Source organism: Varanus komodoensis, unplaced genomic scaffold (assembly GCF_004798865.1).
Source record: "Varanus komodoensis strain SLA01 unplaced genomic scaffold, ASM479886v1 scaffold1, whole genome shotgun sequence".
Taxonomy (NCBI): Eukaryota; Metazoa; Chordata; class Lepidosauria; order Squamata; family Varanidae; genus Varanus; species Varanus komodoensis.
The window spans coordinates 109,479,949-109,502,642 of NW_025335268.1; the positions used below are offsets into that span (position 1 = coordinate 109,479,949).

Genomic DNA, 22,694 nt, shown 5'->3' on the forward strand with positions numbered 1-22,694 from the left:
ATTGATCTTCTGTGTAAGAGGATTACTTTGCCTGCCCTGACTTGACTCTGTCATCCTTAACCATACTTACCTACTTTATCTGAACTTGCCTGCTTTGACCAGATTTTAATTGCCTTGATCAGATTTCATCAAAAACTACTAGTTTCCTCTGAGATCCTCAGAACTCCAAGCAACATGGGTTTCCAATATCTCTTTTTGTCAGGGGTTCTCTCTTTTTGTCACTGCTCAGTCATGGCACCTTTAAAAACTCCCTGCCCCCAGCCTACACATCTAGTGAATAAAAGAGTTACATAAGGACTCCAGGATTTCTAGCCCCCACTCAGCCATAAAACTTACTGGATGACTTTGGTTCAGTCACAGACAATTAGCCAACCTACCTTACAGGGCTGTTGTGGGATAAAAGGGAGAGAAGAACCTTGTAAGTTGGCTTGGATTCTTTCAAGAGCAAGAAAGGTGGCATATACATGTAATGTAATAATTATCTTCATAATAATACTTATGACTTCCTATAAATAAATAACTAAGTGAATGCTACACCTGTAAAATGAAAGGTTGCAAACTCAGGACAAAAATATCCTGAAACAGCTGTGGATCCATTTGCTAAGGAAGAACCATTTAGGCTCACTAAATTAAGACACAACTTTTCCATAGAACCTACAGAATCCTAATCTTTTTCAATTAACGTTTCACATTTTTAGAATTCTAATAATAAAAAGCATCTAAAAACTGGCATGGGTTTTTGGTGTATTTTTTACCTGTCTGGAAATTCAACTAAGTCCATACTACTAGGAAATGCTGTCATTTCTAATGTGACAAGCAACATTTACATAGAAGCACTGATGACCAACTCTTAGACTATTTGTATTATAACTTACTTGGTAGACTTTCTTCCAGCTTACCACTCCCACTTCCCCAGTAATATTGTGGTCAGGTCAACAACAAGGCCAGTTAAGTTCCATCTAACCCAGGACTAGCAGAACTGTCCTTGCACCTCTGCTATCATCCTTATTCAGACAACTGAGGAAAGGACTATGGTGTGTCATAGGCTGGATTACATAGGAAATATTAGGTTTAAGGCTCAGTTCTATGCAAGTTTAGCTAAAAACTAGAGCCTGCTGGGAGTTTTAAGCCTTTTTTCTGTTTACTCTCATAAAGGATTGCACCCTCACTCACTTATAACAAGACAATGTGTATAAATAGAGTAAACTAGTCAATGTGTGTGTCTTTGTGGAGCTAATATTATGCTGTTTCAGCTAGTTTTCTCAGCAGGCAAATATTTTAAGTGGAGACACATGGCTAATTTGTTCACAGAACGTTGCCGCTTCTTCTTTTCACCAGTTATCTAATGCTAGCATATATAACTCCCTTAAAGGCTCTAGGGAAACAAATGTGTATGTGTCTCCCTCTCTTTCATATTCCGTAAGTCAGCACAATTGTGTGGCCTTGGCTTAATAAGCAAAGTTTCAAGGTTATGTTTTTCTTGCCTGCCTGGCTAAGCAGCTCACAGTTTATCCACATTAGTATTTGAATTCATGAATCCCTAAGTTCATTTTGTAGTATTATTTGCTGAAGATTTATTTTCTTCCCTGACTGCATCTTTAACAGAAACCTTAATAAGCACAACTGAGAGTTCGATTAGTTTTCATATCTGTTACCAAATACATTTGGACTGCTTTATTGGAACCTTTATGAAAAATTTTGTTGGTAAAAAAGTTACTAATACATTATTATTATTAAGAAAGCTGAAAACGTTATTTAAAAAAGATTAGCTGAAACACTTCAAAGCAAGGGTGGTCATATTGTTCAGCACTATGGGCTACTAACATTTTTACTTTTACTTTTGGTACCCTTGATGAACATAATTTGCAAAATACTTTATGACTATAATTGCTGCCGGCCACATCTGGAAATGTTCTGCAATTCCAGATTAGTGAGGCAAGCTGAAATCTCACTTCACCTCGTGTTTCCAAATGCGCAAAATTGTCCTTCTCCCCATTTAAGACTCATCAGTTAGGCTGATCAATAGTGCTCCAACTTCTGTGTACAAATCATGACAACAGCATATTAAAATCAAGAGACAGGCAGAAGCGGCAGAAGACAATGAAGAAGAAGTGGAAGGAGAAGAAAACGACAATGACAATGAAGCAAAAGCAGCAGCAGCAGCTGATTTTTAAGATGTCGTGTTGTCAAGAGTCAAACAATCCAATTTTATCCTGCAGCTATGAGGATCATACAATTGTTTTATTACTACTGTTATTATTCACCATTTTTACATTATTAGGGCTAGGTAGTCAACATAATGGCTTAGATACTAAGTTACTCCATCACAAACAGGAAGGCTTCCATGAGCAGGAGCAGGAGCAAGCCTTTTTTGCCAGCTCCTTCTTTCCTTGGTAGTCCCCAGTACTACCTCCTATGCATTTCTGGATGATATTCTGCTCTTCCAGAGAATCCAGAGCAGAATACCAGAGCAGAATACCACTTCCAGAGCAGAATACCACTCAAGGGAATTTGAACTTCTAAGCCAGCTTATAGCAGGGGAATGAGATATGCTGATCTGTTTTAATAGCATACCAAAACAACCTCTTGGCGTGTCAAATGCCCATGTGATCAACAGAACAATGGAAGACGCCAATGCACATAGAACTCAATGTATGTCGACTCAAACTGCAAATACTTCAAACCTCAGTCTCAAACCTCTACAAAACCTCTACATTCAAGCACTTTTCAGTGAGAAAAACACCTGACAATTCTTCATTGTTTTCTGGAAGTGGGGGCTATAGACAGAGTTCTCAAGTTTAATGAGGGCTCCCCCATTTACTTCAACACAGTGGGAAAGACCTACACATGCAATCCATTTAAATTTACAAGTAAATCATGACACCAACATATGCAACAGCTCCTAATGCCATTCTTCATTAGGAGATCTCATTCTTAAAACTTAACCATTCTTTTGTGAGATGGAAAAAACAGCCCACATGGCAATTAAAACTATTTTTGCTGTCTTTAGTGGCCGTCAGATACCTGGATAGTATCACCATTCAAAAGCAAAAGAAAATATTTTAATAGCTTCGGCTTACTTTTTGTGATGCTAAGTATTCCATGCCTCTTGCCAACTGGTATGTACATGAGACTAAATCTTTGAATGTCATCTGCTCTTCGGGTACCCGGTTAATATCAAATGAATATTCCATTCCTGGTGGCCGCCGAGCTCGCAGGTACTCTCGCAAATTCCCTTTTGAAGCATATTCAACGAGCACATACAGTGGCCCTTCAAAGTGAGCACATACACAGAATGAGAATGAAATGTGGGACAAAAGGGGTTCAGTAGACTAACCCAATAGGTACAGTTGAACCCACATTTTCAGATTGGGGCAGGGGGTAAAATATTAATACTCATTATTAATAAAATATTAACACTCACCCTATCTCTAACGCAAGTAAGAAATGTAATACAGTACAAATGCAATTCTTTAACATCAACAATTATGGCCTGATAACGTCACATGTACTCACACACTCTTTTTCCGATGCACATACCCACTTACCCACTCCCAATGAATATGTACAAGAACACCAAACAGATTCAGTGACCCTCTTCACCCAGTGTCCCTGTTTGCTCATCCTGAAAAGCCTCCATGGGTTAATTTATGTGTGTGTCCTGCAATAATACACTGGGCAACTGCCAAGACTTCAGCAGGGATAACTTGAAACTTGCTGTATGATATGGACACAACTTGGGTTCTTGGCATGATTATTTTAGAGTTGCAGTGGTTGCTTACCCAAGGCAAGAACCCACCCTGGCCAGGTGTGCACAACCACTGCTGCTTGCACTTTCCAAATGTTGGTCAGTGTACTCCAAGACACGCAGGTAAGTTAACCCATGGTGTCTTGTCATGATGTGTGAAACATGTTTTTAACTACACTTTCACATTCATACTGAGAATTCCAATCTTACTGAGAGCTGGGGGCATATACAAACTTTACACTCTTTGACCACAGTGAAAGGAGCTTTGAGATTAAAAAATAATACACGATAATGCAAAAGAGCCAGGAAGCTGGACCTCTAGCCCAATCCATGTATTATGAAAACTGGAAAATTCACCAGGCAAGGGGGCTCACATTGAGTAGTTCTAGCCACATACATGGCATACATTATGTAATCATGTCCTTATCATCTGTGCGTACACAACTAACGTCTGTAGGAAGGGGATCTCCGCAAGAATTGGAATTGCAAGTTCCTCTGACTTGATCAGTGGTCTATGGACATTTAGGCTGTACTGATTGATATCAGGAACAGAACTACTTAACATGCATCAATGTCAGAGCATAGGGTTATTCGCTACAATCCCACTTCCTGCTCACATGATGAATTTTCCCAGTTTTGCAAAGATGTGAAAAGGTTTCTAGCTCATGTGAAATACATCTCACTGCTTCTCTCACCACAAGGAATCATGCAATATCCTCTGAAAGGGCTATCCAAGCATACGCTCTCCCCACACAATCAGATTAATTTTTCAACCAGAGATTTCCTTTACAGGGAGTTCCCCTCTCCCACTTTTCTTCTGTTTTCAGTTACAGAAGAAACAGTAGGGAAACAAGTATCCAAGGAGGATAGAATGGACTGAATTATATTAATACACCCAACCTTTGCAGAAGATGGAAGTAATGCATGGAAAACAGGGAAAAGGAGGCAGATAGATTATCTATCTACAGTATTTTGTATACCACTCTAGACAGATTCCAATAAGGCATTGCAAGTCTTCACCAGAATCTCTGAGGCCTAAAATGCTGGGTGCCAGCCTTGTAACTTGCCTCTTTAAGTTCTAAACACTGCTTCCTGAGTTCTTCAAAACAGAGATGGTCTGGCATCCACCTGCCCCTCACCACTTCCTCTAATAGTGGCATTTTCATTTCACTTGCACAGAATTAATAGCCACTCTGGATTACATAATGAACTGGCATTCTTTCATCTTCCCTAGTTTGTAAAATCCAACTGACACTCACCATCCTGTGTGCATGCTCCAAGGAGGTTGATGATATTTTTGTGCTTCCCAATCATTTTCATCATCTCCATCTCAGACACCAGGTCAGACAGGTCTTTTTCTGTGGCGTCATCTGAACAAGAGAGAACAAGTTCCATGGACAGCTTTAAGTGATGTGTCAGCCCAATTAACTTTTCTTCATTAACAGCTACACTGATTGAGTATCTATTATCCAACTTGTATGATACAGTTTAAAGACCAACACATTATGGAAAGAAAATGCAGGCTTATACATCTGAACAGCACTTTCCTATCATATTGGTCCTAAGCCAGCTCTAAAATAAACTATTTTCTCTTCTGTTGTCTCAGGTGCATGCCCTGCTTCTTTTTCGGTTAAACTCCACAAGGAAGTAGGAAAGGAAATCAGTTAAGAAGAAAAACAAGCATGAAGAAAATATATAGGGCAATATACTACTACCACTACCACTGCTAGCATATGAGACCGCTAGCGTAGCACAAATAACATTTGCCTGGAAGCATCTAAGAAGGGACTGGAGTTGCTCTTTCAGAATGGATATTGCAAATTATAACTTTGCCTCTGCCTGCCTGCAAATCAAATTTAGGTCCTCCTAAACATGCAGATCCTGAACTGCTCCTGAGCATAACAATATTTCCCTTCCCCCTGTAATGTTGACTAATTCTAGTTCCCTCTTGCATGAGAGGCAGAGGGATGGTTTTCTTCCCTGTATGTGATCATGGCTGCCAGCAATCCATTATTTCACTCTGCTGAATGAGGCTGCTCCCCCCGCTTTTTTCTGTTTTTAATAGAGATCCAGAAGATGAAATTATGTGAGGGTGACAATGTTTCAGTATAACTCACTAGCAACTGGGTTTCTCCACAACTCAACATATTATTTATGGCACATTATGGTGTAAGATACAAATTTACATTGCAGGATAAAGCTCAAACCAGTTTCCAAGAGGAAATCGAGGGGGAAATTGTCTTGACAATTTAATTAAAACCTTGTTTAATGATATTTCCTTATCTCTGTGCATGGAATGCAAATATCCCAGGTAAGAACAACATACTAGAGAATTATTAGTAAGAGATCCATTTAATTTATCTTCAGTTTTTCAGGTTTTCTAGGATTATACTATTCTACTGATTAGTAGATTATACTGATTGTATACTAATTGTACTAAGCTGATTAAACTATTGTGCTAAGTAATAATGACCTATAATAGCTATCTTCATAACTATTGATCTATATATCACACAGCACCCATCCTAGATGGTTGTGTTATTTCCTTACAGACAATTTTAAACCTAGTACAATAGCTCTTTTTGTATGCCCAGGAGGCACTGGAAAAATAACCACCGGGCAGATTCCAGTTGCTGCCCACCTGCTAGTGGACCTGGCTTTCTGTGACTTCCCTTTCCAAAAATGGACATTCCCCCTTATTTCAGGTTACTCCGGAAGGCATACATCGCCATTCTGCAAGCAAACGGAGCTGCCTGCAGAATGGAATTGGCAGGGCTGGCCACATAACAGCAGGGCTGGATTCTGACCATTATCTGCTGCAAATGGCTGCCATCATTCAGATAAAATGGTAAATATGCATTTTTAAATTAAAATTTCAGGACATCTCTCACTTTATGTTTATATGTCTTTGTAAAAATGTTTGGTTCTTTAAAATGTATTAGAAGAGTTGTACCAAGCCTAATAGTGTATTTCCTAATTCAATTACACTACAAATGCAGTGTATTTTGAGTGATTTTTAATCAGTCAAATGAGCATATAGTCTTCCCTATGGACCACATCAAGAAATAAGCAATGAACAACCATAACAAGACATGCTTGTAAATACCCTTTGGAAAAGACAAACAAACTGTCCGAAGGCCTGATTTTAGACTGAAAACTGCTGACGCCTGAGGTGAGCCAAATGAACTTTGGCCTTCTACAGTTAGAGAGTTCAGAGCCACAAAAGAAACACTATTTGGAGAACCTGTCACCCTAACTCAATCCTGCTTCTCCACCATATTACCTTTCAACATTTTCACTGCAACAGTAACAGCTTCCTTTGGCCTGTCTTTGTCAATTCCTACTGCTTCCGCCATAACAACTTGACCAAAGCACCCTTCCCCAAGGGGCTTCCCGAGCGTCAACCTGGAGATGTAAACAGAGGATTAGTGCACAGCATCTGGTGAAGTTGATGTAACACAAGAGCTAAAAATAAAGGGATCTTTCAGCAAACATTTTGACTAGGGCATTTGTCATAAAGCACTAACAAGCGTATTATAGTACATCTGAGAATTTGTGCACACTCCTTCACTCAGTCTTCTGAAGAACAAGTATGTGTGTAATGAATGTTCACCTGGCAAAACCTCCCTATATAATGTCAGGAACAGGAATTTGATTTAAAGCTAGCTGGTAAGACATACAGGGCTCTCCAACCTTGACATAATTTAATATTCCAGTATCTTAAAGATACCATGCACTTTTTAATAACTTGCTCTGAAGCTTGGCTCTTGTTCCCTGCTCCCAATAAGTCCCACTCCAGTTAAGTCACAAAGTGATTAGAAACGTATCTGTCTGGTTCTAACACTTCTTTCATTAACTAAAAGTTAAAGTGATTTATTAGGGTGGCCATTACAACTTTGTGAAGGTCACGTTTGGATTCCCAGTTCTGAGATGGGAGAAAGAGGACTGAACATGGAGCTGGGGATCTGTGCTCTGGTCCTCCTCTCCCACGTCTCAGCTGGCACAGAAAGAACCGCACTGGCTGCCCCACTGGGTCAGAAAAAGGTGAAGGGGGTGTTCTGGGGCAGGAGAGGAGACTGGGACTGCCAGGATATGAACTATCCTGACAGTGCTCCAGCTTCCTTCTCTCCCCCTCTGAAGCATCTCAACTAGATGGCTGCAAATGTCCGTCTAGCTGAAATGCACAGAAGGAGGTTCACACCACTGCTGTGTCTCCTGCTCTGGCCAGGTTGGCTGCAAGCCTCTGAGTTCAGGGGCTTCCAAGCCCGGACAGTGCAATCCGAGAGCGCTTTGAAATATAACAGGGCAGAAGAGATTAGGACAGGGATTTTTAAATGTGAATTGTATTCCTTCTGAATGAATTGTATTCCTTAGGAAAAGTGGTCCTGTTTTTCTTAAGACACTAAAAGAAATGTGTGCAGACCCTATTCTGAGTTCTTATTCCACAGAAAATACAGGGCTCTATTCCAGACCCACAAGAAAGGGACCCAGGATCAATAGCACAAAAATTTCAAAGCATTTTCATCTGCAAAATCAGGTAGGAGGGCTTCTATATCTGGGTGGGATAATGCAAGATAATGTATTCTCAACACATCTGGAGAAAAGCACACACTTCACCCTCTTAATACTCATAATTAAAGAACTTCTATGTATGTATCTCTGATGGTAAAGTAAAAGCCTTTATCCATACAATTAGACACTCTTTCTGAGGAGGGCTTGTGACTCTTTAGTGCTGTGGTTTCAAGCAGTACATTCACAGAAGAAAGTCCTGAGCTATCAATATTGTAAAGATGAGAGGATCCAGCTGTCATACTTAAAGGAAAAGGATCCTCTCCCTGGAACAAAAATGTAATCTTGAAGAGTATCAGAAATAAAGGATACAGTTTTTCATATGAAGCTTTGTTGTTTTCTCTACATATATGTATATGTGTAAGCATATGTATGTGTTATGGCCAATTGATTGTTAGTAACAATCACAGATTAAGAATTAAGCACAGACAAGATGCAGAATTAATGAGAGCGCCTACTGCTTATATCATTCACTAGCTGTATTAAAGTGTCTCATCTAAGAAGAGTGCTCTGTATTTTCTCCCGGAGAAAATTAAGTGGGCCTGGCAAAATGCCACAATTAAAAATCAAATGGGATGAGAGTAAATAGATACTTTTAATTGAAAAAGGCTTTCAATTTAATTATGCCAATGTCAATGTATATATTGTCCTATATCTGTTATGAAAAGGGCATGTTGCTTTGACAATGCACAAAGACCAAAGGGTCGTATGTTTTGTGCTGAGATCATGCCGCATTTTCTCTGAAAGTAAAATTCAATTTAAGATCTTGGCAGAAAGCAAACATTTGCATTGGAAAATGGTTAATTTATGTGCTCTTGTGCTTCTAGCACGAGCATAACAATCCTGTCATTGTGCGCCTGTGGCACCCCCAATCTAATAAACTGCTCGTAAAGAGCCTTCTTTCATTACAACCCCGCTCCACCCACATTTATGCCGAATGTTGTTTTCAAATGTTTAATGCTCTAAGATTTTCCGCATTAATGTTTCCCCTAAGGGAAAGACTGACAGAATTAAGTATACAGACCCCCACTGTTGACTAGAACCTTGCAGGTGGCAAGTGAAATGTATGCCACTGCCTTTCATCCACATAATTAAGAATATTTCCAGAAATGCACATAAAAGCGTTTTTAATTACTATTTTATAGAAATACCACAGCTAAACTTTCAAAGCAACTGCTCTGTAGTTTCCAAAAATGTAGGGCAGATTCTAAAATCTGTGTAATGATTTTCTACACATTAAACACTAGCTATGATAAATTCTGTTTTCCACACATGTGTGTCATGGTTTACTCTAGCAGTATTACAACCCTAACACATACCATGACTGGAACACCATTACTAGCACCTGATGGCAGTGAGAGAAGAATTATTCATGCTGTTTGCAAAATCTTCAAGCCATCATAAGATAGTCCTGTTGCCATAGAATTTCTTTAGTCTTTGCAATAGAATCCTGCTGAATGCAGTATATACATCTGACTAGGTTGCTACAAGTTGGATCATCTTGTAATTACTATAGGCAAAGGTTTACATGTGCCACTATAAACAAAAAACCAAAAACCAATAGGGTATTTTGTGCAGCTGTTGTGCAAAAGTTGTGCTACACCATTTCAATGTGAAGTCTGATTGTGGAGAATTGCAAGCCTCTAACTGAGGGTGGGAAGGGCTGGAGGCAAAGATTTTGCTTATATATGATTACTAGAAAGCTATATTTGTGTGTGTGTGTGTGTATTTTATATGCATTCCTTTCTATAGATATATACAAATCTGTGTGTGAATACACAAGGGGTCTTCAAAAAGTTTTGGCACTTTTATATTTTCCTCGGAAAAGGTGAGGGCGGGAGGAGTAGCAATTGGTTGTGTCTGAGAGTGTCATGTGACTAGTCTGTCTGGCAAGCCGCCGCCCTCGCAGTTCATTATAAGTATTGTCACACTGTGGTGAAGCGTCTGCAAAACTTATAAATTGCACCAAAGCAGAACAGCGTTCTGTCAGAGGGAATTGTGTTGTTGCACAACAACGTCCACTCCCACACTGCAGCCCAAACACTGGAAACCCGCAGACCATTCAAGAGGGAGGTTACGGAACACCCAGCTTAAACTCCAGATTTAGCACCATCTAGTTTCCACTTTTTTGGACCGCTCAAAGAAGCTTTAAGGGGGAAGAAGATTTTCATGTGATGATGATGTGAAAACAGCGGTGCATCAGTGGTTACAAGCTCAACCCAAAAAAATTTTTGCTGATGGCATTAAAAAGGTGGTATGACACTTGGAAAAATGCACCATAAAGGAAGGCAACTGTATAGAAAAGTGATGTAATTTGTTTTTGAAATTCTTAATAAATAGAATTTAAAAAGTGTAGAAACTTTTTGAAGGGCCTTCATATACTCTTTCTCCCTTTTCTTTCTTTTTATAGGTGTTTTCGAGGAAGGGGATTGAAATTTCACAATAAAAATTAAATATACACTCAGCAAACTGGTATTTCTGCATATATATATTAAACCTAATGTCCAGACTTATTCCCCACCCCCAAAAGAGGAACTCAAGGCAGACAAAATACAGCCCATGTGGGCTCATTTCTAGGTGTATGCAGGTTTGCACACACGACCACGTTACTAGATTTACTCTGTTATCCCTGAGTATGGATACATGCAAAAGGGGTGTTTTGAGGGGATGGATAGTAATGTGTCTTTTACTGTAATTTAAAAAAAATTATTTATACATTCATTGTATATTTTTGATCACACCTCTTATATAACCTCAAGCTTAATTCCTTTCAGGAGGCCATATTTGCTGTTTAAGTTTACTGAAATGGGTATTGTTTAGGGTCTGGGAATGGATTAATTCACTTTCCATTATTTCTAATGGCGAAAATTGCTTCCAACTTCAAATGATTCAGAGTTCAAATGACCTCCTAAAAATTTAATTAAGTTCGAACTACGAGGCAATGCTGTATATGGATTCATTAAACTGTTACAGGCTACATTTTAGAGACTGTCAAGTACCTCTCATTCCATTATCTGTTCATTGACTGAACTTGTGCATAAGCACATATGTACAAATTTGCTCTTATGCAAATTTGCACTTTCAGACCTATATAGGTTTCCTTTAATTTGTGTATTTTCAGGACTTAGTCTATGGGATTTTAAAAAAAAATCATATTTACATAAAATATGTAAAAATTACATAAATTTGCATAAAATTCAGGAAAGGGCAAAACAGCTCACAAATCCACAACATCCTTTTGACTCAAGAAAAAAGTCCATTTAGTATAGAATCTGCAGGTTCACAGAAATCCAAACTCTGGTGAATCTGTCTCAGATTTTGTCAGATTTCTGAGTTTCTACTAAATCACACAATTACTTATCAGAATACCCATGCTAAGTACCATCTCCCAAATCTTATTTTTTTCTTTGGTGTCTGCAACCAATCAGGGATGAAGAGTTATCCCTTTCCTCCCAGGAAATACATAATGGCAAAGACCAACCTGATCCCATTTTACCATCCAGAGAGTTGGCAGCTGAGAAGTTTACTTTCTCTCTCTGCCAAAAATCCTCTCTCCACTACTTGCTTTCCTCTCTGCTCCTCATCCCAAACTTTCCTTCTGTGTCTTGTCTACTAGATTATTGGTTGTGAAATAGAAAAGCATCCATCTGCTAAACCATCTGGTAAATGTAAGAAATTGAAAACTGAGTTGGTCAATTTCAGGGAATGTGATTTAATCTTCCTGTATGCTATTTTTCAACTGAAGAAATATTATCGTTCTTTTAAACCTGGTAAAGATTATCCTACTCAGGAACAATGACATCAGTTGTCATACAGAGACCCAAAACAAAACAAAACACAAAACACCCTTGCTCCTCCCTGAAGCAATTCTCACATTTTTACTAATTATTCAAGCAAATAAGCAAGCAAGAAAGTGAAAATAAAAGAGATTTATCCATCTAGATAATAAAGATTAAGAAAATTTTAACCTTCCTAGAATAATGTATTGAATTTTAAATATTTCAGATCTGTTGATGGCCCATTGTCAACTATGATAGTTTGCTTTAGCATCTGCAGTCGAAATGCAGGCCTAAGTGCATTAGAAAATAATGGACAGGTGTATTCTTGTTCCCCGAGAGCTGCAGGAATGCCTTTAAGGGAAAGATTTCACTTACTTATCTCTTGCAAACTCCCATTTTGGATCTTCTGGTAATTCATATTCAGAGACTCCTGCTAACATTGGAGCTTCTGCATTGGAGGAGAGACGAGTAGTTATCCTCACCAGAGGTGTGTTAGAGTTCATGGAGGAGCTAGAGTCTGCAGATACCTGTACAAGATGCAAAAAGAAGATGTAATTTTTGCCCAATTCCTGCAAGCTTGCTTTAGGTAGCAAGCGAGCCAGCTCATAAATGTTACTAAGCTTCGGCAGCCATTACTGATGTAGCACACAGACATGAGCATCATGTTCTGTTAAATGTCTCCTTACTTCTCAAGCACCAATCCTCTCCCTACAACCCTAAAAGAATTAATTGCCTAAAAGTTCTTTCTCCTTTTTAAAACCTTTCTTTTGAAAAAAAGCAAATAAATAAGTCTAGACGGACTAAATTTGCCAACCATCCACATACATTTTTAAGACTATCCATCAAATTCACCACTTGCATTTGGACATTCAGGCATCTTATCAAGTTTTGGTTTACAGCAACAACTGATTCAGTCAAAACAGTGTTGTTAATTACGAATTAATTTCTGAAAAGGGTTCAGAATGTAGGGCTCTTGAATAAATATTCTGTAGAAAAGAGGCAATTTTGAAAAACAAAAAACAACCATTTTTAAAAAACTGACAAAAATCTTTCTTGTGAACGTAAGTATCAATTTATAGGAAAGAGGGAAAAACCTATCCAGATCATTATGTATTTGTTTAGTCAAAATTCAATCCATAAAGTCAAGGACATTTACAAAGCCTGCCATGTCAAATCATAAACAAAATTAAAATAGCTACTGTACACATCCAAATATCAAGAAGACAGCCTAAACATAAACTTAATATAAAATATTTAGAATACTCTTATGTTTTCATGGGATCTGTAGGAATGGAGTTGGACAAGTATGTAGCAGATAGCAACAAAATTTCTTTGTATAGTATCATTGTTAGCCACAGAGTGTTCCCAGTTAGTCTTCAATAATGTTTACTAGCTGTAATATATCTGAACTAAACATGGAGAAGAAGGTAGAAAGTGCTTTGTTATATGGGATCAGAATTTAACAGCCCCACTAAAATTTGCAGCATGGCTTGTGCCCAGAAGCCTCCAAAATTTACTGCTTAGTTTCATGTGCCATCCTAAGTGTCCTTGACTGCTTATCAAGTCCCGTTCAAGGTGTTTGCTCCAAAACTTCCAGGATGCTGCTGTATTGCTTGAAATCAGCTCTCTCTCTAAGGATCAAAAGATCTTGCAGTCAGTGTCCACCCAGCCACCAGTCACCAAGCAGATGTGGAAACTTACCATACAATCCCAAGACTTCTCATGGGATGAGATCACATGTGCTGTGGCATATTTATGGCACATTGTGAAAACTCTTTGAGGCAGCAGCCACCCCATTGCCATAACACTGTGGTCTGATCACAGTGAGCCTTGCCAGGGAGTTGCAAGCCATGACGTCCTGCACCAACAGTAGCCTACAAAGGGTCTTCAAGGATAGGTCACACAGAGCACACTGTAAGGAACAATGTGACTGGACCTGCATCAAATCATTGCATTCTTCTCATTAAATGGAGAAAGACAAAGATGTTTTCCTTTTCACCACTGAAACATAATATGAGACCGGGTGGCTTTTACAAATACACACACACACACACACACAATTTCCCTCACACATAAGATCTCCAGTGCTTGTCAATGGTTCAGTTTTTGGATGTTCCAGCTGGTCACTCACTCTTACTGTGAACTGCATTCCAAAGGGGCAGAAGGGTAGTAGTAGAAAAGAACACAGCAAATGCCGCATACAGTTCAGAAAGCGAACTTGCTTTGCCATACTTACCATTCCACAAAAACTGAGCAAAAGACATTTGTTTTCATAAACACTGTTGTAATAAGACTAAGCAAAATGCTGTTTAATACATGGATGTACAATTCCATGTAGCATAATCTTATTAAAGATGGTCAACATCATTTCTGATAATTCTGAAATCTATAGTTTCTTTTTTACCACCTACTTTTTTCTTCCAAGCGTTGATGCTTAGCAGCTCTCAGCCCTACTATAGAAGAGTAACTCCAAACATTCCCCTATCACTCGGTAAGTAATATTCAACGAGCAGGTGATTACCTCCTAGCCCAAACTAGACTTTTCAGTTATTTTAACATGGATACCTGACAATGATCACAATAATCTTACATATTAGTGTGAGTTCATATGCAAGTGATGTCATCATTTTTTCAAAACATCTTGTATGGTTTTAATCTTGTTCCAAAGACTTAAACAATAGTTGAAGACATTCTCAGCAAAACTGTGATACATACTGAAAAGGAAAAAATTTCCCTAGCCCCAGAGATATTATTGAAATCCTTTATTCACTGTGACTTAAAGACTGGTAACCTGACACAATATTGTTTTTTGAGTGGCTGCAATGACATGCCAAAAACCAATCCAGCCTGAATTCAAACATTTACAGCCTAAGTAAACATGGGAGTACAATGGAGAACATAACATTGTCTGAAAACACTTACTCGTTTATACCAACAGTATGAGTCCATGATTGACTCTGAGCAGTTATTCCACATTTTTCATTTTGTTTAATTCATATTTTGAATTCCTGCTCTATGTTTGAAGGAAACTAAGCATGGTGAGACTAAGAGCAAAATTGCTCTTATCTTTCAATTTATTTCAATAGTCTTCATGCTTTTTAAAACTGTTCAGAGATCTCAGTACAATGTGTTGAAAGAATGAGAGGATTATGCTGGAAACTGATGGTGAGATGCAAGCCAAACGTAGTCCTGAAGATCCCAGTGTAAACTCTTATGAAAAAGAAGAGGACAGAGCAGGACAGAAATTAGAGTACACTGTTATTAGTAAGCTAGAATGACTGTTCAAAAATGAAAAAATGCATGAGAATTTTTAATGTGAATCCAAGCTTGGCAAAAATTCAGTACAGCACTAAGTTAGCCAAAATCAGCCAAACCCAGCTCTCTTTCAAATGAAAGAACAGACAGTTTGGACTACTACAGAATGATGGTAGACAACTTTACAAAATCCAGATATTGTTTTTAAGAGTAATGAACTGTGATCATTTCGAGGCAACAAGAGATTCCTTATGTGCTACTTAATGCATACTGGAAAAAAATCTGAAGGTTGTTAGTTCACTACATAGATATGGATGTACTGACACTTATCTCATTAATTTTATCTTTTGATTTTTTTTAATCCAGAAAAGGCTGTTAAAGCAAGTGTGAGTGAGACAGAGAGGGCGGGGAGAGAGCAAGAGAGTGAGCGAGCTATGGTACATTGCAGGGAATAAGGTTGGAAGAAACATGTCACTGATACCTTTGTGTGTCCAGGGGGAGCCAATTCTGCCCATTTTGTTGACATAGAAACTGTATCACCAAGCAAAACTAAATTAATATAATAGTCAAGACTACATCCAAAAGAGGAATCTATTGTATAAGGATTATTTGGCATTAGATTTTTTCTTTTCTTTTTTTAAGGAACAGACCGGTCTTGCAAGTAATGTATTCTTGATTGATTCATTGGAGCAGAGCACAATATTATGGAAGCAAAAGGACTATAAAAGCCTTCCGCAGGAAAAAAAGACTACAGCAATACAAGTTGGCCCAGGGTCCAAGGTAGCCTTCTGGGGCAAGACTACATGTTTAAGAGTTCTGTTCTTCCACTGAAAACAAGAAAGAAAAAATCCCCCAGATTATGTGAATTTTCTATAGATTATTTCACTTAACTTTGATTATTTCTTATTCCCATTAGATCAAGCAGGTACCCCAAATAAATTGGATTTCAGGTGAGCATGAAAAATGGTCAGGAATCCTGAAATATGTAGGCAAAACATCTGAAAGGCAGCTGGGTTGGGGGAAGGTAGACTTAAGGTATTATGTCTGCAAGAAGAATGTAAGGCATGTCATATAGGACACTCATCTCTTCTTCTCTTATGTATGCATTTTCTGTGATGCAAAATGAGCATCTTTTTGCACACAGATGTCTTTCCTCCAAGTTACTGTCAACTGCTTGTGTAACTGGCAACTTCCTGAGGAGTGCTGAGGAGGAGCACAGAGGATAGAAAACATCTTCTACAAAGATACGTGTTCCTTTGGGCTTTATAGAGTAGAATGGTTTAAAAAACGGGGGAGGGGGAGCCCTTACTTAAAGAGATGTGAAGGATATTTTCTAAAGCAAGACCTTTTCCAAGCTTTTACATATAACTTATGCAGAACTACATCCTGAAGGAGCATTCTTAATCAATCCTCCCCTTGATTTAGATATGCTGGTTTTCTACAGCTCTCAAGCTACCAGCATGTCTCCTAAATGGTATGAGTGGCCCAGAAAAGCTGATCATTGAATGTTTCATTTTTGCCTTACGAACGTCATTGTCAAGTATTGTAAGTGTCATACTCAAACACTGCCTCTAGTCTCTGGACTACTACCAATGAGGAAATATGGGTGTGACATGCATGAAGTCCAATGAAAAGCATTCAGCAGGGCAACTGCAGGTGATTAATGACAGGATAAAATGGAGAGGAGAAAGATCCTGCAAGCTATCTCAAGTTCTTTGGAGGAAAACAGGCAAGATACAAATGGTATTCTCATCTTATTATTCTCCTTTTGTATCTAATTTTTTGACCATTGGTCCTCTAAGCAGCTATCCAACAACTATAAATGAAAAAATAGAATATAAATAAAACAACAGTGCAAATTATTCCCTAAAAGCATTTGTCGTAACAATATAAAAGGCACAATCAGAATGCATTGTTTGATTGTGGGCCAGCAGCCCATTAAGAAATTTGATTAATTCTTACTACCATGGTGGTAAATTAAGATCTGAACTGCTTATCTACGTAAAAGGGTCGGTACTGTGGGTCTTGCTGTTTCCTCAGAAGAGGAAACTATGGAGGACTACCTGAGGAAAGGCAACAACCTCCACTGGGATGTGTAGTAGAGAATCTCAGCTCCACATATGGGGGTCCTGTGGTAGATGTTTCCTTAGATGCTTTCATATTTCTGACTTGAAATAATTAATTGAAGATAAAAATATGTATCCATCAGCCCAAATTTGGAATTCATCTTTCTGCATCAGCTGCTTCCAGAAGAGGCTTTAACTATGCAGTCATCCTGCATCAAACATGGAATTTTATAGGGGTCAGATTCCATTTGCAATCTCTCCAGGTTTTCTTCCAGCTTTTCTATGACCACCAAAAAGTAAAAAGGAGCTGTCTATCTGTATTGAACCACCCCAACTCTGCCCAGAACAAGTGTGGGATGCACTGAGCGGGAAGCCACAGGAAGATTTAACAGAAACCACAGGGAAAGTACTAGGTACTTGTACATATGAACCAGAGCATTGGGTTCACAATGCCTAAAGCCTCGCCAAGGACAACTGTGTAACAGTACACTTAGATCTCCAGCATTCCCGCTAAATTAACAGCCCTTGGGCTCCTTAGACAAGATATAGCTGGAATCTTACATTATTCCAAGTTGAATACATTCTGATTTAAAATAAACTATCAGGTTGCAAGATCTAAACGTCAGATTCTTAGGAAGAGAGATATCACCAACCCATAAAATTGGTTGAAAGCATTATTAAAGATAGAATCTGTAAGCAGATGGAGACAAGTCCTGTGTAAATGCAGGGCCCACTTCTCCCAAAATGTGGCCTGCCAGAGTGGTTACGTGAGAGCCTGATTCTGAACTTGGATGAAGAAATGGGATCAGAATTCCTAGCTGAAATAGCAAAGCTTTCATGGCCCATGATAAGCCAAGCGGCTGCTGAAAACGGGACTGTGTCTGGGTCTGAGGAACCAGTTTTAAACAAGCAGTGCCAGAGGGGGGCAGACATAACTTGATCAGTCCCAGAATCTGATGTCAGATCAAATGAGCAGACCAAGTGAATACCATTTGTTTTTCTGGTCATTTGGCCAAGAAGCTGCAGGAAACTGCTAACTCGACTTGGAAAGGAGGAAGGAAAATAAGTTTGGAATCAACTCCTTAGCATGAGTGGTATTTCCCTAATTAGCTAGCCTCTTAACTTTGCTAATCACCTCTGCAATATACATTTGTATTGCAAAGCCAGCCTAGCTGGCCCACTTTAATGTAATAAAAACAGGGTTAGAAGCCTTTTTTCTTGATCTCTTTAGAAGAACAGTGGGGAAACGGGCCTCCAATGCCCTGCTGAAAAAAGAATAAATATGGCTTCTCCATGAGTAAGCCTCATCTCACTAACCTACGGAGAATGTCAATAAACACAGGGTCACTCCAGTAAATATTGTATACTTGGACTTCCAAATGGCTTTTGACAAGTCCCTGAGCAAACTTAATGACCATGGAATAAGAGAGGAGTCTTCTAACGCTTCTGGTTAAAGCACAGAAAGAAGAAAGTAGGAACAAATGGTAATTTCTCCCAGTGAAGGGTTGTATCCAGTGAGTTTCATGACCTAGTTGGGACTAGAACCTGGTTCTCCTGAGTCCCAGTGCAACATTCTAAATATTACTTCACACTGTCAAGTAAAATGCTACATTTTTATAACTACAATGCATTGCCCTAACAAAATTAAACTGGTGGAAAACTTTGCCATTTGAATCTGCCCATGAAATACAACACATCTGTTGGACAACTGCTTTCTACTAGCATATGTTTCAACACCCATGAATTTCCCAAAATCTGAAAGTCAAAATCTGCATGGCAAACAATGGCCCACTATCTACAGTGCTGGTGATTGTGATACCTACATCATCTAAAACTTAAAATGTTACAAGTGATTTCCTATGATATTGTGCTAGTTTGCAGTAAGCCTGGAAGCATACATCATGCAATTTCCTTATGCAGACTGCTTCATATCTTTAAATCACTCTAACTTTCACATGTGACCTAAACTAATTGATCCTTAAACTTTGTTCAAAGGTAATCCAGTTATTTACCCTTAATGTGAGACAGCACAAAGCAAGGAAGATCCATTCTGCATTCCACAACTTTTTATTTAATTGGACTGATAAATACAGGGTTCCTGCCAAATTTTTCCAAGATTGAAAAAGAAAAAAAATCTCAAGTCTCAGGTATACAAAAAAGCCTTTGGAGAAAAAATTCAGCATATCCCAACAAAAAAGATCTATTCAACTAACCCACTAGCACATGTTTGTTAAACAAAACACCCTCTGTTTTTCTAGCTCCTAAAGATTTATAGCAAAAAGTTTGAAACCCTAATCCTTAAGGTACAGAAACCAAACAGTTACTTTTAGATGTAGCAGAACTGAAAATGTAAGTCAGCCTCTGGAAGCCATAATTTCTTTGACTGATGCTACACAGAGGATTTTCAGAAGCACAAGATTGTAACTTGAGCATAACAAAAAAGATTGAAACAATGAAAATAGGAATATATTTCCTTACAATCTATGCAGTGCATATTTTTACAAATTAAAATTTAGCAGAAGCACCTGAAAACATAGAATAGTGTAGAGAAGCAGCCCAAAGGTTAAAGGACAGGTTATTCTATTAGGGAATATTTTTGGTATGACTATAAATGTAAGAAAACTAAAATGCCATTTGCTTGGCAAACTGAGGACATGGAAAATTATTCATTGTGTTTAACTTGAGTTTGCACACTGTTTTAAATGTCTCTTACAAACATAACATAACTACTCGAGTTCCACTGTGTAGCTGCATGACAAATGAGGAAAGTGAAGCCTGCTGTTGGCAAAGGAAAAGACAATTGATGAAAGAGTATTTAACAAACCAACAGTCTGGGATAACTGCCCTTTGGAAACATCAAATTTATGAGCATCCAATGGTCTGACTACTGACAGATGCATTACCTTGCAGCGGCATTTAGCCACCCTTTGACTTTTCCGCGAGGTATTGTGTTACAATCTAGAACTGAAATGCATTTGATCATATCGTTACCACTTGATGTGCACAAAATGTACTCAGCGCTGTGATGGTGCAAAGTACTTTACTGTGGCACAAATATTAAGTAAACAAAAAACAAAAAACCAAAAACCAATCCAACCCTGGCTCTTCTTGGTTGCATAAGCATTCAGCCTGTTTTCTGTGACAGGCCGAACGAAGCTCTGGGGGGACCCACTGCCTCCAGAAATCACATTCTGTAAGTGATTGAACAGAGCACACTCGTGCGTAATTCAAGTGCCACTTGATCTCAAATTAAATACAGCTGTTTCTGGAATGCCCCGAAGTTTGTTGTAGGTCTTATTTAAGCAAACAGCATTATGGAAACCAAGGAGCTATCAAAACGACTCTGAGATAAAGTTATGCAGAAGCACCAATCAGAGTTGAGTTATAAAAATTATTCCAAACCATGAACATGCACCCATGTACCACGAAATGCATTATTCCAAAATGGAGATAATATAGCTCAACATTTCTGCCTTCAGAAGGCCATCCATCAAAACTCTGTGACTGGATAAGGAGGTGTTTTGTCAGAGAAGCAATCAATGTTCCAATGGTAACTCCAAAGAACCCAGACAATTCTCAATTGTGATGACAGAAACCATTCATGGAACAACCTTCACCTGGACATTCCACAAAGCTGGGCTTTATGGAAGAGTAGCAAGAAGAAAGCCATTATTGAAACAAGCCCATAGAAAAGCTTATTTGACTTACGTGGGAACAAAAAGAAAGAATCCAGGAACAGGTAGATTTGCAGATTGTTAAAAAGGTTAAATACTTGGGAATCTATCTTACAGCCAAATGTACTACTTTGAAAGAAGATAATTATGATAAATTACTGAAGGATACTAAAGGGGATTTGGAAAGATGGGCCAAATTGCAATTATCTTTGATGGGAAGAATAGCACTTGTTAAAATGAATATATTACCTAAGTTTTTGTTTCTGTTTCAAATGATTTCCGTAAAAATTGATAAAAAATTCTTTGATGATCTAAACTTTCAAATTTCGAGATTTATCTGGAGAAAAAAGAAACCAAGGATTAAATAAAAATGCTTCAGGAGGCTAAAAAGAATGGAGGTTTTGGTCTTCCCAATTGGATGTTATATTATCAAGCGTCTGTTTTAATGTGGTTAAAAGAATGGATAACTTTACGAAATAAAAGAGTTTTGTATCTTGAAGGTCATGACTTGCAGATGGGTTGGTATGCTTATATGTGGTATGAAAAAGCTAAGTCACATGGGTCCTTTCTGAGTCATTTTATTAGAAGATCTCTAATGTCAGTGTGGGAAAAACTAAAGCCAAAAGTGTATAATAAATTACCAAGATGGCTTTCACCTATGGAAATTTTTGCATATCCAAATGTATTGAACTTTGAAAAGATCATAAGATATGACGATATCTTGGATAAGGATGGTGGCTTGAAACTGGAGCAAGAAATACAAGAACAGGGACTTAATATTTCCTGGTGGTATAAGGTACAGATGCAATCGAGGTATGCTAAAGATTGTAAAACATGGGGGTTTTATAAAGACCTAACAGAGTTTGAACAAGTGATGCTTAAAACAGATGAGAAAATTATTAAAAGACTATATGATTTTTTACTTGACAGGAAAATGGAAGGGGACCAGGTTAAGGAAACTATGGTAATATGGGCACAAAACTTTGGATTTAATGTTGAATTAGAAAAGTGGCAAAAATTATGGGAAAGAAACATCAAGATAACATTAGCAACTTCATATAAAGAAAATTTATATAAAATGTTCTATAGATGGTATTTGTCACCAAGCCGATTAGCTAAGATGTTTCCAAATATGTCAAATAGATGTTGGAAATGTAAACATAAAGTGGGTACTTTTTATCATATGTGGTGGACTTGTGATGTGAAAAAGTATTGGATTAAAATACATAAATGGCTGGAGGAAATATTACAGAAACCCTGTGCTTTTAAACCTGAAGTTTGCTTGTTAGGCATTATACCGGAAGACGTCAACAGACAGGAAATGTACTTGATGTTGCACTTAATTACAGCGGCGAGGATTGCATTTGCTCAATATTGGAAAAATGAGGAGCTACCCACCGATGAACTGATTGTAAGAAAGATCTTGGACTGTGCAGAAATATACAGATTGACTTTATCATTGAAGGAGAAAGAGGATACTGACTTCTATCGAACTTGGGACTCTTTCTATAATTGGCTAGAGAAACGGGACTTGGCGTAATTTGAATTTGATTTTAGAATGTTTAAAAAATGTGTGTGTGTGTGTGTGTGTGTGTGTGTGTGT

At 38.2% G+C, this 22,694-nt stretch overlaps 1 protein-coding gene across 6 annotated transcripts in view; it reads right to left on the reverse strand.

Annotated features, from left to right (window-relative positions):
- The window catches only part of FGFR2 (fibroblast growth factor receptor 2), a 130,899-nt gene that overhangs the window by 13,421 nt on the left and 94,784 nt on the right, over positions 1-22,694 (reverse strand). For all 6 annotated transcript variants that reach the window (XM_044440178.1, XM_044440174.1, XM_044440172.1 and 3 more), the window contains 4 exons: positions 12,472-12,623; positions 7,032-7,153; positions 5,008-5,118; positions 3,081-3,271 (listed from right to left, as the gene is read on the reverse strand). In XM_044440178.1, the coding sequence (XP_044296113.1) occupies positions 3,081-3,271; positions 5,008-5,118; positions 7,032-7,153; positions 12,472-12,623 (576 nt within the window). The remainder of the gene's footprint in view (positions 1-3,080; positions 3,272-5,007; positions 5,119-7,031; positions 7,154-12,471; positions 12,624-22,694) is intronic.